Raw genomic sequence first — 22,619 nt, 5'->3', positions numbered from 1 at the left:
CCCTGGTTGACATACTGCCCTGGGAGAAATTATTTGGATGTCTCTCTGCCATATCTCCCAGCCTCCATTGACTGGAGCTGAAGTAGTGTGCGAGTGTGGCCTCCTCTTTGTGTACTCTCTTAAAGGGGCAATCTACAATTGCTATATCCATTTTTGGACTGTTAAATGAATTATATATGCCCATTGAATTTTGAAGCCTTATGGGCTTAGTTCAGCTGTCTAACCCTATCAGAACCCACATTATAAACATGTCTTACTTCACTGTTCGTAAACAATGTCATTATATGCCAACGATGTATAGCCTCAAAACGTGGTTAAAGAGATAGTACACCCAAATGACTAAATTACATATGGGTTTCTTCACCCTGTAAGCAGTCAAGGTATGACAGCAATCAATGATTTGGTTCAGTCCCCTTGGAACTGTTTCCACATGCTAATGTACTAGCATTTGTGGCACAAATCCCATTCAAGACATGGGACCGATACAAACATTTTTCACGCATCATGTTCAAAACATCTATAAGTGACTTTGTTGAGGTTCACAATCAATTTGAGATACTTTCGTATGATTTGGATATGTGTGAAAAATGCTAATATCGGTCCCATGACTTGAATACTTACAGGGTAAGGAAACCAGTGTGTCGTTTTAAAACGATCATTTTGATATCACGGACGGTCAGTTCTTGCATCCATAGCTCTGTCTATGCATTTGAGAGTGGTTACATATCTCCAGCCACAACCCTCAGCTGTCGACCGAAACAGTGGAGGGGTGGCCACTTTGTTATTGTTTAAACTGCAGATTGCCTCTTTAAGAGAAAAGTGTAGGTTATAGTGCGGGTTGTGTCTGAAATGGCACCCTATTCCCTACATAGTGCACTACTTTTGACCTTTAATAGGGTGACATGCAGGAGGCAGCCTGGGTGCAGTACTCTTTCTTACTGGGGTGTAGTACTCTTTCTTACTGGGGTGTAGTACTTTTTCTTACTGGGGTGTAGTACTCTTTCTTACTGGGGTGTAGTACTCTTTCTTACTGGGGTGTAGTACTCTTTCTTACTGGGGTGTAGTACTTTTTCTTACTGGGGTGCAGTATTCTTTCTTACTGGGGTGTAGTACTCTTCCTTACTGGGGTGCAGTACTCTTTCTTACTGGGGTGTAGTACTCTTTCTTACTGGGGTGTAGTACTCTTTCTTACTGGGGTGTAGTACTCTTTCTTACTGGGGTGTAGTACTTTTTCTTTCAGTTACTGGGGTGTAGTACTTTTTCTTACTGGGGTGCAGTATTCTTTCTTACTGGGGTGTAGTACTCTTCCTTAATGGGGTGCAGTACTCTTTCTTACTGGGGTGTAGTACTCTTCCTTACTGGGGTGCAGTACTCTTTCTTACTGGGGTGTAGTACTCTTTCTTACTGGGGTGTAGTACTCTTTCTTACTGGGGTGTAGTACTCTTTCTTACTGGGGTGTAGTACTCTTTCTTACTGGGGTGTAGTACTCTTTCTTACTGGGGTGTAGTACTCTTTCTTACTGGGGTGTAGTACTCTTTCTTACTGGGGTGTAGTACTCTTTCTTACTGGGGTGTAGTACTCTTTCTTACTGGGGTGTAGTACTCTTTCTTACTGGGGTGTAGTACTCTTTCTTACTGGGGTGTAGTACTCTTTCTTACTGGGGTGTAGTACTCTTTCTTACTGGGGTGTAGTACTCTTCCTTACTGGGGTGTAGTACTCTTTCTTACTGGGGTGTAGTACTCTTTCTTACTGGGGTGTAGTACTCTTTCTTACTGGGGTGTAGTACTCTTTCTTACTGGGGTGTAGTACTCTTTCTTACTGGGGTGTAGTACTCCATGATGGGATATTGAAGCTGCTTCTTTCCCTTGGTGGTGCGTCCCGTGAGGAAGCACGTCTGGCAGATGTCCACGTTGAATTGTTTCAGACTGCGGTACCTGTCAGGACAGATCGGTAGAATGGACGATCATATCACAGTCAGTAACATTAGAGAAGCCACATGAATTGCTCTATCCTGTGTGTGCGTGTGTGTGTGTATGTGTGTGTGTGTCACACATCCACCTTTCCTCATCTCTGATAGAGGTACAATAGACCTGCCTGAATCCCTTGATGGGGCACTGTTTACAGATGTAACACTTGGCCTGGTGCTTGGCGGACTCGGCCACTGCCACACGCTGTAGAACAGCCAGCCACACTACAGACTGGGGCTCCAGGCTCATCCACTCCAGGAAATGAGATACCTCGATGGCTGGCTTCCCTGGGGCCTACGGGAGGAAGAACATAGGAAACATTTTATCTGAGTATCTTGTACTTGTTCTGTCTCCTGCTTGATTGTCTGTAAAATGCTACTATCCATTACAGTTATGCAGAACAATTTACCAAACAGTACCACTTCATCAAACTACCTGCAGTTCCATAGGGCACGTATTACTAGGTAATTACATATTCCATTAAAATTCCCCTGGAAGAACTCTGTTAAAAGCACAAATACATAAACAGGAGGTTGATAGCGGCCAGAGAGAGGGGTGACTTGCGTGAGGGCCGTGAGTACCTGTTAATGTTCTAACGTTCCAAAGCAATTCCTGTGTTAGAGAGACAGCCGATAAACGGGATAACAGGAAGTCAGGTGAATAAAGGACAGCCTTGCCAAGCGCAGAAAATCCATAATGTGCTAAATTCTCATTAAGTGTGCATCAGAGATGCATTAAAAGGTTGATTTCCCTGGAGCCTCGTCTCGGCTTTGCCAAAGCAGGGTAATTAACGTATGTGTGTGTACGTGTTATGGAGTGAGGTCTCTAGGGGAACAAGGCTCCTCGGCTCTCTGCTCTTTTCTCTGCCCTGCTCTCCTCAACTCTCCTCAACTCTCTCCTCAACTCCCCTCAACTCTCTCCTCTCCTCTCCTCAACCCTCTCCTCAACTCTCTCCTCTCCTCTCCTCAACTCTCTCCTCTCCTCAACTCTCTCCTCTCCTCAACCCTCTCCTCTCCTCAACCCTCTCCTCTCCTCAATCCTCTCCTCTCCTCAACCCTCTCCTCAACCCTCTCTTCAACCCTCCTCTCCTCAACCCTCCTCTCCATGAGACTATCTTAGCTAGTAGAACTGGACCCACTGACTACACCAAGCAACAACAACCAAAACACACACAACGTACACTCTCCATGGTCTCAGAGTACAACAGACTGGGTTCTCTATACAAACAGACCACGGAGGGCCACAGCACAGAATGTCTACTATAGTGTAACTCCCTCCCTCAGATCCTGCCATCCTCTATGTAGAGCCAAACCCATCTGCCCCTCTGTCATGAATGACTCCCCTACACCTCTACGCTACACCCTACAACCTACACCCACAGAACGTGCTAGCGCGTGTCATCCCCTCACTTTGACTTCACTGTCATGCCAACGTGATAAATTGTTTATCTGGGCACTTCTGATTGGAACTACACTGATAATAAAATTGGCTCATAAAAGACATGACATACAGCAAATAGAGTTGACAGACAGGGTGTTAATCACCTGTGGCTGATATCAGGAGCATGGACGGGAATCGAGCGACATTTCATTACGGGTTGGCTGTAAAGAAGTGAATTTTTTTTTATTTTTTAGAAAGGTTTGAAAAAGCCACCGCCCAAAAACCTACTACCTACTCGTTCCAACTCTACCATTAAAGGGACTGCTTTAAAAATGCATTTCTCTACTGAGCTAAATGCCATGAGGCGGGATTTCAAAAAAGCTGATCCCCCATGTATGAGAGTGGAAATGACAATGCCCTCAGTTCTTCCATGTCTCCATCTGCAACACTTTGAAACGATGTTATGCCCATAGATTCCATATTGTTCCAACAACAGTATGTTAAACCAGATTGGTCTCACCCAAAAAGTTTAATCATTTTCCACAGACCACATTGGTTCACACAGGATTTCACTCAGAATAAACTATTTTTATCAGTAACACCTACGATCAATGACCCCAACATAGTGCATTGTAAGCACATTCGTGATGCTTAAAGGCCAAGTGGCGTCAAAAACTAGACTTGACTGTGTTTTATATATATTTCCATATATACTGTGGAAAGTCAGTTAAGAATACATTTTAATTTACGATGAAGGCCAACCCTACCGCGGCCAAACCCCACCCAGACGACGCTGGGCCAAATGTGCCCCTCAAAAGGGACTCCCACGACCGGTTGTGATACAGCCTGGAATCGTACCAGGGTCTGTAGTGACACATCTAGCACTGGGATACAGTGTCTTAGACCGCTGCGCCACTCAGGAGCCCAAAACACTGTGAAATTGTGAAAATTATGATAATGCCTTTTTAAGATCTGTTTGAAAAGACTGCCTGATATTTCAGCCTGTTTTGGTGGGATGGAGTTTTGGCCTGCCTGATGACATCACCATAAAAAAGAGAATTTAAAACCTCTCTGCCAAAAACAGCTCACTCAGACCACTCCCAGACAGTCCTAGCAAAATTATTGCTTGAGAAATTGCGTGCGTGCGTGTGTTTATGTGTTTGCGGCCTGCGCGCGTCTGTGTGTGTCTGTGTGTGTGTATGGGTGATCTCACCATACGGAAGCAGCTGCGTACACTGGGCTCCACATTGCTCCCCCCGAAGGCGGCCACCTCTCCCAGCTGTCGCGGGATCTGGATGGCTTCATAGAGCAGCATAGTGAGGTAACGCTGGTCTGTCAGACCCCCTGGACCAGACACCTGCCTGAACAGGTCTGACAAAACATACAGGGTTAATAAAATATGTGTGTGTGTGTGTGTATGTGTGTGTGTGAGAGAGACACTATGTTCACCCATGTGTAATGTGTAGTATCTGAGCCTGTGTGTAATGTGTAGTATCTAAGCCTGTGTGTAATGTGTAGTATCTAAGCCTGTGTGTAATGTGTAGTATCTGAGCCTGTGTGTAATGTGTAGTATCTAAGCCTGTGTGTAATGTGTAGTATCTGAGCCTGTGTGTAATGTGTAGTATCTGAGCCTGTGTGTAATGTGTAGTATCTAAGCCTGTGTGTAATGTGTAGTATCTAAGCCTGTGTGTAATGTGTAGTATCTAAGCCTGTGTGTAATGTGTAGTATCTAAGCCTGTGTGTAATGTGTAGTATCTAAGCCTGTGTGTAATGTGTAGTATCTGAGCCTGTGTGTAATGTGTAGTATCTGAGCCTGTGTGTGTATACAATATGTCTGCTTCTGTGAACGAGAGTATATTTAAGCAATAAGGCACGAGGAGGGGGTGATATATGGCCAATATACCACGACTAAGGGCTGTTCTTGTGCACAACACAACGCGGAGTGCCTGGATAAAGACCTTAGCCATGGTATAATGGCCATATACCACAAACCCCTGAGGTGCTTCATTGGCATTATAAACTAGTTACAAAATGTAATTAGTCATACCCGTGGTATATGGTCTGATATACCACGGCAGTCAGCCAATCAGCATTCAGTGCTTAAACCCCCAGTTTATAATACTACTATTCACACCTATACATACAGTACATTGGAAAAGTATTCATACCCCTTGACTTTTTCAATATCACTCGGACAGAGCTCCAGAGAACTTTCCAGAGGAAAACCATCTCTGCAGCACTCCACCAATCAAGCCTTTATGGTAGAGTGGCCAGACCGAAGCCACTCCTCAATAAAAGGCACATGACAGCCCGCTCGGAGTTTGCCAAAAGGCACCTTAAGGACACTCAGACCATGAGAAACAAGATTCTCTGGTCTGATGAAACCAAGATTGAACTCTTTGGCCTGAATGTCAAGCATCACGTCTGGAGGAAACCTGGCACCATCCCTACGGTGAAGCATGGTGGTGGCAGCATCATGCTGTGGGGATGTTGTTCAGTGTCAGGGACTGGGAAACTAGTCAGGATCGAGGGAAAGATGAACGAAGCAAAGTACAGAGAGTTCCTTGATGCTCTGGAGCGCTCGGGTCCTCTGACCGGGGTGAAGGTTCACCTTCCAACAGGACAACAACACTAAGCACACAGCCAAGACAACGTAGTAGTGGCTTCGGGACAAGTCTCTGAATGTCCTTGAGTGGCCCAGCCAAAGTCTGGACTTGAACCCAATCGAACATCTGTGGAAAGACCTGAAAATAGATGTGCAGAGACGCTCCCCATCCAACCTGAAAGAGCTTGAGAGCATCTGCAGAGAAGAATGGGAGAAACTCCCCAAATACAGGTGTGCCAAGCTTGCAGGGTAATACCCAAGAAGACTCGAGGATGTAATCGCTGCCAGTTTTTTTTTATGTGCAAAAATAAACAAGTTTGGGGTATTGTGTGTAGATTGACAAAATGTTGAAAAAGTCCAGGGGTCTGAATACTTTACGAATGCACTGTATGTACCCACATCTCTGTATTTCTCTAGGTATCTAGGTATGTTGGGGGGGAGAAAGAGAGAGAGAGAGAGAGAGAGAGAGAGAGAGAGAGAGAGAGAGAGAGAGAGAGAGAGAGGTACAGTAGAGGAAGAGAGAGAGACAGAGAGAGACAGTAGAGGAAGAGAGAGAGAGAGGTACAGTAGAGGAAGAGAGAGAGAGAGAGAGAGAGAGAGAGAGAGAGAGAGAGAGAGAGAGAGAGAGAGAGAAGAGGCAACCGTGCTGATCTAATTGTAGACAAAGAGCTGCATTAGCACTCGCTGCCTCGTCAGGCTCTGAAAGGGGCCTTCGTCTGCGAGTCGTGACTCTGCATGTCACTGAGGAGATGGATACTGACAGCTGTGTGAAGTGCCATTATAAATAGCACCAGCCCCTGCCTGCCTGCCTCTCCCCTGCACATGACTCAGGGGGGAGTAGAACACACTGACACCTGCATGTTAAACAGTAGTCTGATAATGTCAGCCTCTACCACACACACACACAAGTTGTCAGCCTCTCTACCCTAGTAATGTGGAGCCCTGGCACACACACTCATACACACACACACACACACACACACACACACACAGTATGTCTGCCATACTGCTATGCTGCCACGTTCACTCATTCACCAGATGTGCCCCTTGTTTACTAGCATAATCAGGGATCATCTCTTCTCTGAGCTGAGGAGACAAAATGTGTGATCAATCACTGGGACAAACTGGCATGGCTGACATCACTGCCCCCCTCTATCCTCACAAGCCTCCAGCGGCATGCCGTTCCTGCTTTGTCGGGCCATTAAAAAAAAACACTCAAAATCTGTCATTCAATTTTTTCGAGCAGTCACAGATGGTGTGTCAGCCGACAGTGGGCCTGGCCTGACCTGCTGGGGCTGTCTAAAATCTTGTATCCCGTGACTTCCTGTTCCAGGTCTCACAATATGGATGACACCCCACATTCTCTCTCCTCTCCCCCTTCTTCACATATTTAAAAGGCTGTGTCATAAAATGAAGCTGTAAAATGTTTTTACTTCCCCTGAGCTGGGCATAAAGAGCATAATTGAACATCAGAAAGGGAAGCCAGGGGGGCCAGAGAGAGCTGAGTGTGGTGAGAGAGTGTCTTCTCTCTGCTTAAAAGTCCTATGTACTTTGGAGAGAGACTCGTACATTTCCTCAGTGAAAACCGTGTACTGAGCAAATGTCAAATTGGCTTTTTACCAAACTGCCATTTGACAGACCACGTATTCACCCTGCACACCCTAATTGACAAACAAACAAACCAAAACAAAAGCAAAGTCCTCTCATGCTTTGTTGATTTCAAAAAAGCTGTTGACTCAATTTGGCATGAGGGTCTGCTATACAAACTGATGGAAAGTGGTGTTGGGGGAAAAACATAAAACATAACAAAATCCATGTACACAAACAACAAGTGCGCGTTTAAAATGGGCAAAAAACACATTTCTTTCCACAGGGCCGTGGGGTGAGACAGGGATGCAGCTTAAGCCCCACCCTCTTTAACATGTATATCAACGAATTGGGGCACTAGAACAGTCTGCCGCACCGGGCCTCACCCTACTAGAATCTGAAGTCAAATATCTACTGTTTGCTGATGATCTGGTGCTTCTGTCACCAACCAAGGAGGGCCTACAGCAGCATCTAGATCTTCTGCACAGATTCTGTCAGACCTGGGCCCTGACAGTACATCCCAGTAAGACAAAAATAATGGTGTTCCAAAAAAGGTCTAGTTGTCAGGAACACAAATACAAATTCCATCTACACCGTTGCCCTAGAGTACACAAAAAAAATATACATACCTCGGCCTAAACATTAGCGCAACAGGTAACTTCCACAAAGCTGTGAACGAGCTGAGATACAAGGCTAGAAGGGCCTTCTATGCCATCAAAAGGAACATAAAATTTGACACACCAATTAGGATCTGGCTAAAAATACTTGAATGAGTTATAGAACCCATTGCCCTTTACAGATGTGCTCACCAACCAAGAATTCACAAAATGGGACAAACAAGCAAATTGAGACTGCATGCAAAATTCTGCAAAAATATTCTCAGTGTACAACATAAAACACCAAATAATGCATGCAGAAACTAATTAGGCCGATACCCGCTAATGATCAAAATCCATAAAAGAGCCGTTCAATTCTACAACCACATAAAAGGAAGAGATTCCCAAACCTTGCATAACAAAGCCATCACCTACAGATAGATGAATCTGGAAAAGAGTCCCCTAAGCAAGCTGGTCCTGGGGCTCTGTTCACAAACACAAACACACCCCACAGAGCCACAGGACAGCAAAATAACTAGACTCAACCAAATCATGACAAAACAAAAAGATAATTACTTGACACGTTGGAAAGAAAAAAGACTGAGCACGCTAGAATGCTATTTGGCACTAAAAAGAGTACATACACAGTGGCAGAATACCTGACCACCGTGACTGACCCAAACTTAAGGAAAACTTTGACTATGTACAGACTTAGTGAGCATAGCCTTGCTGTTGAGAAAGGCCGCCGTAGGCAGACCTGGCTCTCAAGAGAAGACAGGCTATGTGCACACTGCCCACAAAATGAGGAGGAAACTCCTCCTGGCAAATGTATGACCATACTAGAGACATATGTATATTTCCCTCAGATTACACAGATCCACAAAGAATTCGAAAACAAAACCGATTTTGATAAACTCCCATATCTACTGGGTGAAATACCAGTGTGCCATCACAGCAGCAAGATCTATGACCTGTTGCCACAAGAAAAAGGGCAACCAGCGAAGAACAAACACCATTGTAAATACAACCCATAGTTATGTTTATTTATTTTCCCTTTTGTATTTGAGCTATTTGCACATCGTTACAACACTGTTACAACACCAGGATGTGTACTCAAAGCATGTTCAGACCAACTGGCAAATGTCTTCACTGACATTTTCAACATCTCACTGACTGAGTTTGTAATACCTACAGTTGAAGTCGGAAGTTTACATACACTTAGGTTGGCGTCATTAAAACTCATTTTTCAACCACTCCACAAATTTCTTGTTAACAAACTATAGTTTTGGCAAGTCGGTTAGGACATTTACTTTGTGCATGACACAAGTAATTTTCCAACAATTGTTTACAGACAAATTATTTCACTTATAATTCACTGTTTCACAATTCCAGTGGGTCAGAAGTTTACATACACTAAGTTGACTGTGCCTTTAATCAGCTTGGAAAATTCCAGAAAATTATGTCATGGCTTTAGAAGCTTCTGATAGGCTAATTGACATCATTTGAGTCAATTGGTGTACCTGTGGATGTATTTCAAGGCCTATCTTCAAAGTCAGTGCCTCTTTGCTTGACATCATGGGAAAATCAAAAGAAATCAGCCAAGACCTCAGAAAAAACATTGTAGACCTCCACAAGTCTGGTTCATCCTTGGGAGCAATTTCCAAACGCCGGAAGGTACCACGCTCATCTGTACAAACAATAGTACGCAAGTATAAACACCATGGGACCACGCAGCCGTCATACCGCTCAGGAAGGAGACACGTTCTGTCTCCTAGAGATGAACATACTTTGGTTAGAAAAGTGCAAATCAATCCCAGAACAACAGCAAAGGACCTTGTGAAGATGCTAGAGGAAACAGGTACAAAAGTATCTATATCCACAGTAAAACGAGTCCTATATCGACTTAACCTGAAAGGCCGCTCAGCAAGGATGAAGCCACTGCTCCAAAACCGCTATAAAAAAGTCAGACTACGGTTTGCAACTGCACATGGGGACAAAGATCGTACTTTTTGGAGAAATGTCCTCTGGTCTGATGAAACAAAAATAGAACTGTTTGGCAATAATGACCATTGTTATGTTTGGAGTAAAAATGGGGAGGCTTGCAAGCCGAAGCACACCATCCCAACCGTGAAGCACGGGGGTGGCAGCATCATTTTGTGGGGGTGCTTTGCTGCAGGAGGGACTTGAGCACTTCACAAAATAGATGGCATCATGAGGGAGAAAATAATGTGGATATATTGAAGCAACATCTCAAGACATCAGTCAGGAAGTTAAAGCTTGGTCGCAAATGGGTCTTCCAAATGGACAATGACCCCCAGCATACTTCCAAAGTTGTGGCAAAATGGCTTAAGGACAACAAAGTCAAGGTATTGGAGTGGCCATCACAAAGCCCTGACCTCAATTCTATAGAAAATGTGTGGGCAGAATTGAAAATGCGTGTGAGAGCAAGGAGGCCTACAAACCTGACTCAGTTACACCAGCTCTGTCAGGAGGAATGGGACAAAATTCACCCAACTTATTGTGTGAACCTTGTGGAAGGCTACCCGAAACGTTTGACCCAAGTTAAACAATTTAAAGGCAATGATACTAAATACTAATTGAGTGTATGTAAACTTCTGACCCACTGGGAATGTAAAAGCTGATATAGTAAAAGCTGATATAAATCATTCTCTCTACAATTATTCTGACAATTATTCTGGTGATCCTAACTGACATAAATCAGGGAATTTTTACTAGGATTAAATGTCAGGAATTGTGAAAAACTGAGTTTAAATGTATTTGGCTAAGGTGTATGCTAACTTCCGACTTCAACTGTACATTTTTCAAGCAGACCACCATAGTCCCTGTGCCCAAGGAAGCAAAAGTTACCCGCCTAAATGATTACCGCCCCGTAGCACTCACGTCGGTAGCCATGAAGTGCTATGAAAGCTGGTCATGGCTCACATCAACAGCACCCTCCCGCACATACCCTAGACCCAATCCTATTCGCATTACACCCCAACAGATCCACAGATGACGCAATCTCAATCGCACTCCACACATGGTCTTTCCCACCTGGACAAAAATAACACCTATGTGAGAATGCTGTTCATTGACTCAGCTCAGCGTTCAACACCATAGTGCCCACGAAGCTCATCACTAAGCTAAGGACTAAACACCTCCCTCCGCAACTGGATCTTGGACTTCCTGGGGTAGGCACCAACACGTCTGCCACATTGATCCTCAACACTGGGGCCCCTCAGGGGTGTGTACTTAGTCCCCTCCTGTACTCCCTGTTCACCCACACTGGGTAGCCAAACACGACTCCAACACCATCATTAAGTTTGCCTATGACACAACAGTGCTAGGCCTGATCACTGACAACGATGAGACAGCCTATAGGGAGGAGCTCAGAGAACTGTCAGTGTGGTGCCAGGACAACAACCTCCCCCTCAATGTGAGCAAGACAAAGGAGATGATCGTGGACTACAGGAAAATGAGGTCCGAACAGCCCCCCATTAACATCAACAGGGCTGTAGTGGAGCGGGTCGAGAGTTTCAAGTTCCTTGTTGTCCACATCACCAACGATCTATCATGGTCCAAACATTCCAAGACAGTTGTGAAGAGGGCACGACAAAACCTTTTCCCCATCAGGAGACTGAAAAGATTTGGCATGGTTCCCCAGATCCTCAAAAAGTTCTACAGCTGCACCATCGAGAGCATCCTGACCAGTTGCATCACCGCCTGGTATGGCAACTGCTCGGCATCTGACCGTAAGGCGCTACAGAGGGTAGTGCGTATGGCCCAGTACATCACTGGGGCCAAGCTTCCTGCAATCCAGGACCTATATAATAGGCGGTGTCAGAGGAAAGTCCATAAAACTGTCAAGAGGCTCCAGTCACCCAGTCAGACTGTTTTCTCCGCTACCGCACGGCAAGCAGTACCGGAGCGCCAGATCTAGGACCAAAAGGCTCCTTAACAGCTTCTACCCCCAAGCCATACCATAAGGCTGCTGAACAATTAATCGAATGGCCACCAGACTATTACATTGACCCCCCACCCCATTTGTTTTGTACACTGCTGCTGCTTGCTGTTTATTATCTATGCATAGTCACTTCACCCCTACCTACATGTACAAATGACCTCTAACCTGTACCCCGCACACTGACTGGGTACCGGTACCCCCTGTATATAGCCTCGTTATTGCTATGTTATTGTGTTACTTTTTATAATTTTTTACTTTAGTTTATTTGGTAAATATTTTCTTAACTCTTCTTGAACTGCACTGTTGGTTAAGGGCTTGTAAGTAAACATTTCATGGTAAGGCCTACACTTGTTGTATACGGCACAGTGTATTCGGCGCGGTGACAAATACAGTTTGATTTGATTTGTATATAGACATCCTATTCTGTGAGTGTAATGTTTACTGTTAATTGTTATTGTTTATTTCGCTTTTGTTTATTATCTATTTCATTTGCTTTGGCAATGTATGTTTCCCATGCCAATAAAGCCCTTGAATTGGATTGAATTGAGAGAGAGAGACAGAGAGAGACAGAGAGGGACAGAGAGAGAGAGAGAGAGACAGACAGAGCGAGAGAGCGAGTAATTCCCTTCATTAGCCTAAGTGGTTGTCTTCCTGTAATGCTTGCAATCAGGCTGTTTTTTTTATTTTCTTCCTTTGTCAGGGGGCTGCAGGGCTGTGGTGTCTACATGAACGGGACTCATACTTACATTTATACTTCTCCTGAACATCCGCATTGCACAGGCTCACCAGTCCTGTCTTGAAGGAGAGGACGCGCATCTTCCCATTGCGACCACTTGGGAGAAAGGAAGAGGGCAGGTCAGAGAGAGAGAGAGAGAGATTTTTGTATATATACAGTGCATTCAGAAAGTATTCAGACCCTTGACTTTTTGCACATTTTGTTAAATTACATTTTTATTCCAAAATTGATTAAATATATGTTGTTTTTTTCATCAATCTACACACAATACCCCATAACAACAAAGCGAAAATAAGTTCAGAAATGTTTGTAAATGTATTAAAGATAAAAACAGAAATACCTTATTTACATAATAGTATTCAGACCCTTTGGTATGAGGCTCGAAATTGAGCTCAGGTGCATTCTGTTTCCATTGATCATCCTTGAGATGTTTCTACAACTTCATTGGACATGGACATGATTTGGAAAGGCACACGCCTGTCTATATAAAGGTCCCACAGTTGACAGTGCATGTCAGAGCAAAAACTAAACCATGAGGTCGAAGGAATTGTCCATAGAGCTTTGAGACAGGATTCTGTCGAGGTACAGATTTGGGGAAGGGTACCAAAACATCTCTGCAGCACTCCACCAATCAGGCCTTTATGATAGAGTGGCCAGCCAGAAGCCACTCCTCAGTAAAATGCACGACAGCCCGCTGAGAGTTTGCCAAAAGGCACCTAAAGGACTCTCAGACCATGATAAACAAGATTCTCTGGTCTGATGAAACCAAGATTGAACTCTTTGGCCTGAATGTCAAGCATCACGTCTGGAGGAAACCTGGCACCATCCCTAAGTTAAAGCATGATGGTGGCAGCATCATGCTGTGGGGATGTTGTTCAGTGTCAGGGACTGGGAGACTAGTCAGGATCGAGGGAAAGATGAACGAAGCAAAGTACAGAGAGTTCCTTGATGCTCCGGAGCGCTCAGGTCCTCTGACCGGGGTGAAGGTTCACCTTCCAACAACCCTAAACACACAGCCAAGGACAAGACTGATCCCACAGCTTAGACATTTAAAGGTTAATTAATAAAAAAGATGAAGAACATTCCACCCATAAGGCCACTCGGTCATTTGACTGCAAGAAAGGGCTACTGACAGTGTGGAAGACCAGGAAAAAAGAGCTGCAGGGGGGGTCCAGACCATAGAGCTGTGCTGCTGCGGGCTCAAGTCACACTGGAGCATGTACACTGAGTATACAAAAACATTAAGAACACCTGCTCTTTCCATGACATAGACTGACCAGGTGAATCCAGGTGAAAGATATGATCCCTTATTGATGTCAATTCCACTTCAATCAGTGTAGATGAAGGGGAGGAGACAGGTTAAAGAAGGATTTTTAAGCTTTGAGACAATTGAGAAATGGATTGCGTGCCATTCAGAGGGTGAATGGGCAAGACAAAAAAATGTAAGTGCCTTTGAACAGGGTATGGTAGTAAGTGCCAGGCGCACTGGTTTGCGTCAAGAACTGCAATGCTGCTGGGTTTTTCACACACAGCCGTTTCCCGGGTGTATCAATAAAGGACATCCAGCCAAATTTGACAAAACTGTGGGAAGCATTGGAGTCAACATGGGCCAGCATCCCTGTGGAACCCTTTCGACACCTTGTAGAGTCCACGCCTCGACAAATTGAGGCAGTCCCGAAGGCTAAAGGAGCGATAACTCAACCAGAAAGAGCTTGAGAGGATCTGCAGAGAAGAAAGGACGAAACTCCCCAAACACAGGTGTGCCAAGCTTGTAGTGTCATACCCAAGAAGACGAGGCTGTTATCACTGCCAAAGGTGCTTCAACAAAGTACTGAGTAATGGGTGTGAATACTTATGTCAATGTAATATTTCAGTTATTAATAAAAAATATAAAAAATGCAAACATGTCTAAAAACCTGTTTTTGCTTTGTGTTTATGGAGTATTGTGTGTAGATTGATGAGGGAAAAAAACGATTTAATCAATTTGAATAAGGCTGTAACAAAACATTATTTTCTACATTGTAGAATAATTGTGATGACATCAAAAAGATGACACCAAAAACATGTTAAACAAATCAAAATTTATTTCATATTTGAGATTCTTCAGATTCTTTATTTGAGATTGTTCAAAGTAGCCACCCTTTTCCTTGATGACAGATTTGCACACTATTGGCATTCTCTCAACCAGCATAACCTGGAATGCTTTTCCAACAGTCTTGAAGGAGTTCCCACATATTCTGAGGACTTGTTGGCTGCTATTCCTTCACTCTAACTCATCCTAAACCATCTCAATTGGGTTGAGGTTGAGTGATTGTCGGGGCCAGGTCATCTGATGCAGCATTCCATCACTCTCCTTCTGCGTCTCACAAAGACGTGGCAGTTGGAACCAAAAATCTTAAATTTGGACTCATCAGACCAAAAGACAGGTTTCCACAGGTCTAATGTCCATTGCTCATGTTTCTTGGCCCAAGCAAGTCTATTCTTCTTATGGGTGTCCTTTAGTAGTGGTTTCTTTGCAGCAATTCGACCATGAAGGCCTGATTCACGCAGTCTCCTCTGAACAGTTGATGTTGAGATGTGTCTGGTACTTGAACTCTGTGAAGCATTTATTTGGGCTGCAACCTGAGGAGCAGTTAACTCTAATAAACTTATCCTCTGCAGCATAGGTTACTCTGGGTCTTCCTTTCCTGTGGTGGTCCTAATGAGAGCCAGTTTCAACATTGCGCTTGATGGTTTTTGCGACTGCGCTTGAAGAAACTTTCAAAGTTCCTGACATTTTACGGATTGACTGACCTTCATATCTTAAAGTAATGATGGACTGTCGTTTCACTTTGCTTATTTGAGCTGTTCTTGCCATAATATGGACTGGTTATTTTACCAAATAGGGTTACCTTGTCACAACACAACTGATTGGCTAAAACACCTTAAGAAGGAAAGAAATTCCACAAATTAACTTTTAACAAGGCACACCTGCTAATTGAAATGCATTCCAGGTGACTACCTCACGAAGCTGGTTGAGAGAATGCCAAGAGTGTGCAAAGATGTCATCAAGGCAAATGGTGGCTACTTTGAATAATCTCAAATACAACATTTGTTTAACAGCTTTTTGTTTACTACACGATTCAAAATGAGTTATTTCATAGTTTTGATGTCTTCACTATTTTTCTACAATGTAGAAAATAGTCAAATTAAAGAAAAACCCTTGAATGGGTAGGTGTGTCCAAACTTTTGAATGGTACTGTATATATGACTTTTTGTTCTTTTTGTCTTATACATGTTTAACCCCTTATTTTTTGGCACAAAATGACTTCCATACTTGGTTTGTATGAGTTACCAGTCCTGCGACACTTGTGGGGGTTGTAGAGCAACACACCATCGTGTGCAGGCCAAACTGTTTGGACGCTAGAGACGTTGTCATGACTAGACAGATTTTCAGCACGTCTCATGGTCTGACAAACATCGCTGAAGCTCGGCCACCTTCCACCGCAGACGCGGAAGCGTTGGATTGAGACTATCACGTTCGTCTAATGAATTAACGGACCAAAGCACCGCGTACGTAGAGTTCCACATATTTATTAGACAGTGAAACTTAGAAAAAACAAAACAATAAAGAATAAACGAAACGTGACGACAATGCAGTGTGAACAGGCAACTAAACATAAACAATATCCCATCACCCACAGGTGGAAAAATACAACCTAAGTATGATCCCCAATTCCCAAACAAATCCCCAATGATCCCCAAACAAACACACTTACGGAACAAACAGATACATAAACTAAGCCATTACACTGACAGAACTAGCGGATGACAAGAAAAAGCAGGAACAGATCCACTCAGATGAATAAACAGTGTCCTCTGACCAATGGCAAGGCCATAGAGTTGGGTTGGGACTGGGAGGGCCGGGACCTGAACTAAATGGGTCACATTATATCTGTGTGTCTGAGGGACACAGGGACACTCTTCCACTAGACGCAGGGGGAGGACAGGACTGCTGTTACTGGCTTGAGTTGGGAGCTTTGCTTTTCTCTGCCTTGACAACATTATAGTCAGATGGAAGGGATTAGAGTCAGTGAAAGAACATTAGAGACAGTGGTAGTCAATGTCAGTGTGAGAGACATTGTGAGAGAGACCATTCCCTGTCATTATGGTCACTGTTACAGTGCGCCCAAAAGACCTAGGGGAGTCCTAGGGGGAGACAGGGGGAGACCTAGGAGAGGCAGGGGAGACCTAGGGAGAGACATAGGAGAGGCACGGGAGACATAGGAGAGGCAGGGGAGACCTAGGGAGAGACATAGGAGAGGCACGGGAGATATAGGAGAGGAAGGGGGAGACATAGGAGAGGCTGGGGGAGACATAGGAGCGAGACATAGGAGAGGCAGGGGAGACCTAGAAGAGGCAGGGGAGACCTAGGAGAGGCATGGGAAGACAAAGGTGAGGCGGGGGGAGACATAGGTGAGGCGGGGGGAGACATAAGAGAGGCAGGGGAGACCTAGGAGAGCTAGGGGAGACCTAGGAGAGGCAGGGGAGACCTAGGAGAGGCAGGAGGAGACATAGGAGAGGCAGGGGGAGACATAGGTGAGGCAGGGGGAGACATAGGTGAGGCGGGGGGAAACATAGGTGAGGCGGGGTGAGACATAGGAAAGGCAGGGGAGACCTAGGAGAGGGGCATAGGAGAGGCAGGGAGAGACATCGGAGAGAGACATAGGAGAGGCAGGGGGAGACATAGGAGAGGCAGGGGGAGACATAGGAGAGGCAGGGGGAGACATAGAAGAGGCAGGGGGAGACATAGAAGAGGCAGGGGGAGACATAGGAGAGGCAGGGGAGACATAGGAGAGAGACATAGGAGAGGCAGGGGGAGACATAGGAGAGCAGAGGGAGAAATAGGAGATTCAGAAGGAGACATTCGAGAAGCAGGGGGAGACATAGGAGAGCAGAGGGAGAAATAGGAGAGGCAGGAGGATACATTAGAGAAGCAGGGGGAGACATAGGAGAGGCAGGAGGAGACATTAGAGTAGCAGGGGGAGACGGGGAGGTAAGGAAGCGAGGGCATGTCAGCACCTGTCTGCTGTGTGTCATCTTCAATATGCGCCCCCAGCTCCTCACCACGTGGGACGTGTTACTCCCTGCACACCCAAAGAGTGTGACATGCCCTCGGAGGAGCTCAGGACACACACGCACACACACACACACACACACACACACACACACACACACACACACACACACACACACACACACACACACACACACACACACACACACACACACACACACACACACACACACACACACACACACACACACGTCTCCTGAATCAAAAGCGCTCTGACAAACCCACTCTCCAAAATAACCATATAAAAAAGAGGGAAAAAACTGCATTGGTTGTCTCTTTAGTGAGGACACCTCATGATGAATACCGCTCATACTGCAAACACACACACACACACACACACACACACACACACACACACACTGCAAACACACACAGACACTGCAAACACACTGCAAACACACACACACACACTGCAAACACACACACAGCATGTGACAAGTAACATTTCATTCAATTTGATTTGACGCTGCACGCACAGCTCATTCACACCTAGAGTTTATCGGAAAACAAAAAAGCAATTACAGGAAATATATGTGGAGGATAAAATAGCTGATTTCCACTCGTTAGCAGCAGGTAGTTAAGGGCTGCAAAATACATTCATGGCGTTTATTTAAAAAATGGGGTTGTTTCTTTTCTCTCTCTTTTTTTCCATGTTCGCAGGGAATTGCACCTCTCAGATTCTGTGGAGGGCTTGGCAGTTGACAGAGAGAGACAGGCAATCAGAATCAAACAGTTTATGCTTCTGCTGGGTCTCAGTTGCCCTGATTGGACGCCTGCCAGATTGATTGAGCTACAGCCTCTCTGTAATCTTACTCTAGACGAAGCCTCCCAGCCACACAGCCTACTTCACCAACGAGACGCCCCGCTGAGAGGACTCTCGACCAATCAGAGCACTGGAATAGCAGAGCGTGATGGTCCTTGATTGTGGGAAAAGGTTTTTATACTTGCGAGGTGGAGACAGGGTGAATTTAGCCAAGGATATGTGAGAGGTGTATTGGCAGTAATGTCAATGGCAGAGTGTCCCAGACAAAACAGAGATGCTTATGAAACAGAACTGACAAAAACAGAGTTATTTGGTTCATTAGCTTAGAGTGGCACTTACAAGTAGCTAACAACACAACTTGCATGAACCATCACTAATTAGGTGAAGATGAAACTTTATGTCTGAACCCAAAACCCCTCAAAGATAATACGAGGTGAGGTAATGTGTTGCTATGTGCTATCAGTGGCGTTCAAGAGACATTGACACATTGAGCAGCCAGTTAAAAAACATGACCTGGTTTTGTTGAGGCCATGTAAGGTACAGGGTCAGGGGGCAAGGGGTCAAGGTGAAAGGTCAGCAGTGGTCAATTGTACCTGTCGTAGACGTTGAGCAGCCAGTTGAGACACATGTCCACACAGAGAGGGATGTTGACCACGATGGCCCTCCTCTCCTCCTCCAGTCTCTCATACAGGCCAGTCAGGGCATGGATCATCTCCACCACATCCATCACATGTTCCCCATGCTGCAGATCCTGCTCCCTGAACACGTCCACCACACTCACCAGCCTCAGCAGGTCCACTGAATGGACGCACACACACACACACAAACCACCAGGGGACAGGAGAGTGAAGGAGAGAGTGCTTAGCCACCTTTTCCCCCCCCACTTAAGCGCTGACAGATGTTGCGAGAGCGCCAAACCAAATTAGATTTGCTCCTCTAAACTAATTTGAATGGCCATCCCAGCCTGGGCAGAGGACTGGAGATAAGAGGGTGTCCTCTAATGACAGATGTGATTGGATAGCGGAGATAAGGAGATGGCAGGAGTGGGTTAGGGTTGGGAGAGGAGTCACTTCTAGGCATTTTAGATGGACTTTTATAGAGCTCAATCCATACTTAGAAAGAGGAAGGGAGAGAGAGAGACATCTCCTCTCCAACCCTGAGAGAGAGAGAGAGAGAGAGAGAGAGAGAGAGAGAGAGAGAGAGAGAGGGAGAGGGAGAGGGAGAGGGACTTGGTAGTTACTATGGCAGCCTGGCAATAAATTATCCTAATGACACGGACTAGCAGACCAGAACAGGATGAGGAGGGATAGAGGGAAAAATATATATACATAGAGAGAGAGAGAGAGAGAGAGAGAGAGAGAGAGAGAGAGAGAGAGAGAAGGTAGCAGGAGCGTATAGCGTTTTCAGCAGTGCGTTCATGCTGTGCTTTCACAGGCCATTTCCCTGTGTCGGAGGGTCGAAGAGGGGTGGAGAGTTGAATGGAGAGAAAGCGAGAGTGTGAATGGAGAGAGCATGAAAAAGGATGTGAGCAGCCCCCTGTGGCAAAGCGTGGCCAGGGGAGCCAGAGCGTGGGGAAGGGAGGGATGGAGGGAAGAGAGGAGGAGACGTCTGGACTGTGGAAGATAAAGCTACTCCGCTTGGTCCTGTAGGGGGCACACACGCATTTATCCCTCACTCATCCACATGACCTTGACTAATTACCTCCCCTCACGTAACTCAATTGGGCCAATTAATTAATTGAATTATCCTGCATGACAAACACAATACGTACATCTCAGAGCCTTCTGCACCCGCCGCAGCTTCATGGCTGTCCGGTACGCTGAGAACTTGATGTTGTTCAGATCCGCTGATGAAGAAAGGAGAGGGGGGGAGAGAGAGCGAAAAAACCTAAAGTTAAATGATGGCAAGGACATCCTACTCGTCTGCTCTCATCCTCCCTGTGTTTATCAGCCCATCAGTGAGTCATTAGCAGGGGCCATGTTGCTACATAATGCCACTCCCTCAATGCCTCATAGCAAGTCTGTCTGTCTGTCGGTGTGTGGACAACACCCCCCCCCCCCCCCCCCCCCCCCCGTCAGATCACATTAATAACAATTGATTAAAATGAAATGTAGGAAAAAGCAATCACAGAGCCGTCAAATTGTTCCCGCAGGTTAATGAGAATGGTGCCGTCGGTGTTGGGGGGTGTCTGAAATATGGGCCCTTAATGAGGTACGGGGTGATGGTGGCAGGTGCTCTCTGGGCCTCTGCAGAGGTGCACGGTAAGGGCCTAACTCTTTCATTGTCTTTATCTTACCCAGCACCTGGTACAGCTCCGTCATTTTTGGATGGTCCCAGCACGTCGTCTGGGCCTGATGGCTGAGGGAGAGTAGGAAGGGAGAGAGTAGGAAGGGAGAGAGGAGAGGGGAGAGAGGGAGAGGGGGAGGAGAGAGCGAAGGAGGACAGAGTTAGACAAGAGTAAAGGGGGTTACAAGGGAGAAAGGAAGGAAGGTGAAGAATTTAATTCCAAAACGCTATATATTCATTTTCTGAAATGTTCATAAATGAGCTTTTATTGTTTAAAGAAATTATGAAAGATTGGTGTGTTTTTTCACTATATAATCACGGCATGAGGATGTTCAATGACAGGCATGCATTAGTTTAAAATCTATCACTTGATGGTTTCATTTCAGAGAGACAAATAATCATGTATTGTTCTGCTAAATGGGATATATCTGTCTCACTCTCAGAGAAATAAGTAGAACTGCTAGGTTCGGTCAAATGTAACAAATTACATTTTTATAAAGACATTTACGAATTATACATTTGTGACATCAATATTTAATAATAATTTAAAAAATGATATGTGTGTAAAACATTTATGTTTGACATTTGAGTCATTTATCAGATGCACTTATTCAGAGTGACTCACAGTAAGTGCATTCATCTAAAGATAGCTACTGTAGGTGAGACAACCACATATCACATCAAATACACCGGATATGAACATTCCCTTCCAGCTAAACAACGGATGTATATCGGCTTTCAACAACAACAACAAAAAAAAAAAAATTCACACACATCTAAAATCTATGAGTAACAATCTGAGAACATGAATATTTTACACACACATGAAGGTACCTATAAAGAATCATGTCTGATGAAAACACAACTGTGAAAAATTGGTGTATGTAGTTTCCATCTATGGACCTGTAAAGGTCAGACACACAGCAGCAACAAGATAGTAGGACCAATGTTCCACGACGGCCACTCCTCACCCTTCACTGTGCACCGGCGATTGCTATACTGCTCTGACGGGGATAAGTAAATGTGATATTTCAGATTTGTATTTTTTATACATTTGCAAAGATTTCTACAAACCTCTTTTTGCTTTGTCATTATGTGTAGATTGATGAGGGGGGGAAAAAACATTTAATCAATTTTAGAACAAGTCTGTAACGTAACAAAATGTGAAAAAAGTGAAGGGGTCTGAATCCTTTTACAGATGCACTGTATGGTGGACATGCAAGAGGTTTCACATAGAGAGTTGCTACTGTCTCTACACTTCATTAAACAGACAACCTACACTCTACCTTCCCATCCCATAGTACCAGGAAAAAAGGAAAATGTACCAAGGGAAAAAACGATAGCCAATAAATAATTGACGCGCTCAGCTAAATAAATGAGCGAGCCCCAAGCAGGAAGTTTGTCAGGACCCGGGGGCAACTCCAACGCCCGTCACTACCTGTATGAGGCTGTTGGATTGATTAGGTGCCCAACAGAGTGCCCGTCAGATATTCCCCTCCAGTGGCACAGTTACACAGCCCATAATAATTAATAGTCAGGCAGCAGGTGGGGGCAGGGGGTGGGCTAACAGCAGTGATTAAGAAAATAAACACCCCAGTTTGTAAAAGAGATACGCCGAC

At 45.0% G+C, this 22,619-nt stretch overlaps 1 protein-coding gene across 2 annotated transcripts in view; it reads right to left on the bottom strand.

The window, feature by feature from the left end:
• LOC139391199 (dystrophin-related protein 2-like) overlaps window positions 1–22,619 on the bottom strand; it is a 92,213-nt gene that overhangs the window by 18,932 nt on the left and 50,662 nt on the right. For both annotated transcript variants that reach the window (XM_071138811.1, XM_071138812.1), the window contains 7 exons: window positions 21,011–21,072; window positions 20,486–20,560; window positions 19,308–19,512; window positions 12,846–12,931; window positions 4,561–4,718; window positions 2,095–2,261; window positions 1,820–1,934 (listed from right to left, as the gene is read on the bottom strand). In XM_071138811.1, the coding sequence (XP_070994912.1) occupies window positions 1,820–1,934; window positions 2,095–2,261; window positions 4,561–4,718; window positions 12,846–12,931; window positions 19,308–19,512; window positions 20,486–20,560; window positions 21,011–21,072 (868 nt within the window). The remainder of the gene's footprint in view (window positions 1–1,819; window positions 1,935–2,094; window positions 2,262–4,560; window positions 4,719–12,845; window positions 12,932–19,307; window positions 19,513–20,485; window positions 20,561–21,010; window positions 21,073–22,619) is intronic.

Source organism: Oncorhynchus clarkii, chromosome 31 (genome assembly GCF_045791955.1).
Source record: "Oncorhynchus clarkii lewisi isolate Uvic-CL-2024 chromosome 31, UVic_Ocla_1.0, whole genome shotgun sequence".
Classification (NCBI taxonomy): Eukaryota; Metazoa; Chordata; class Actinopteri; order Salmoniformes; family Salmonidae; genus Oncorhynchus; species Oncorhynchus clarkii.
This window is presented reverse-complemented; position numbering and strand designations above follow the sequence as displayed.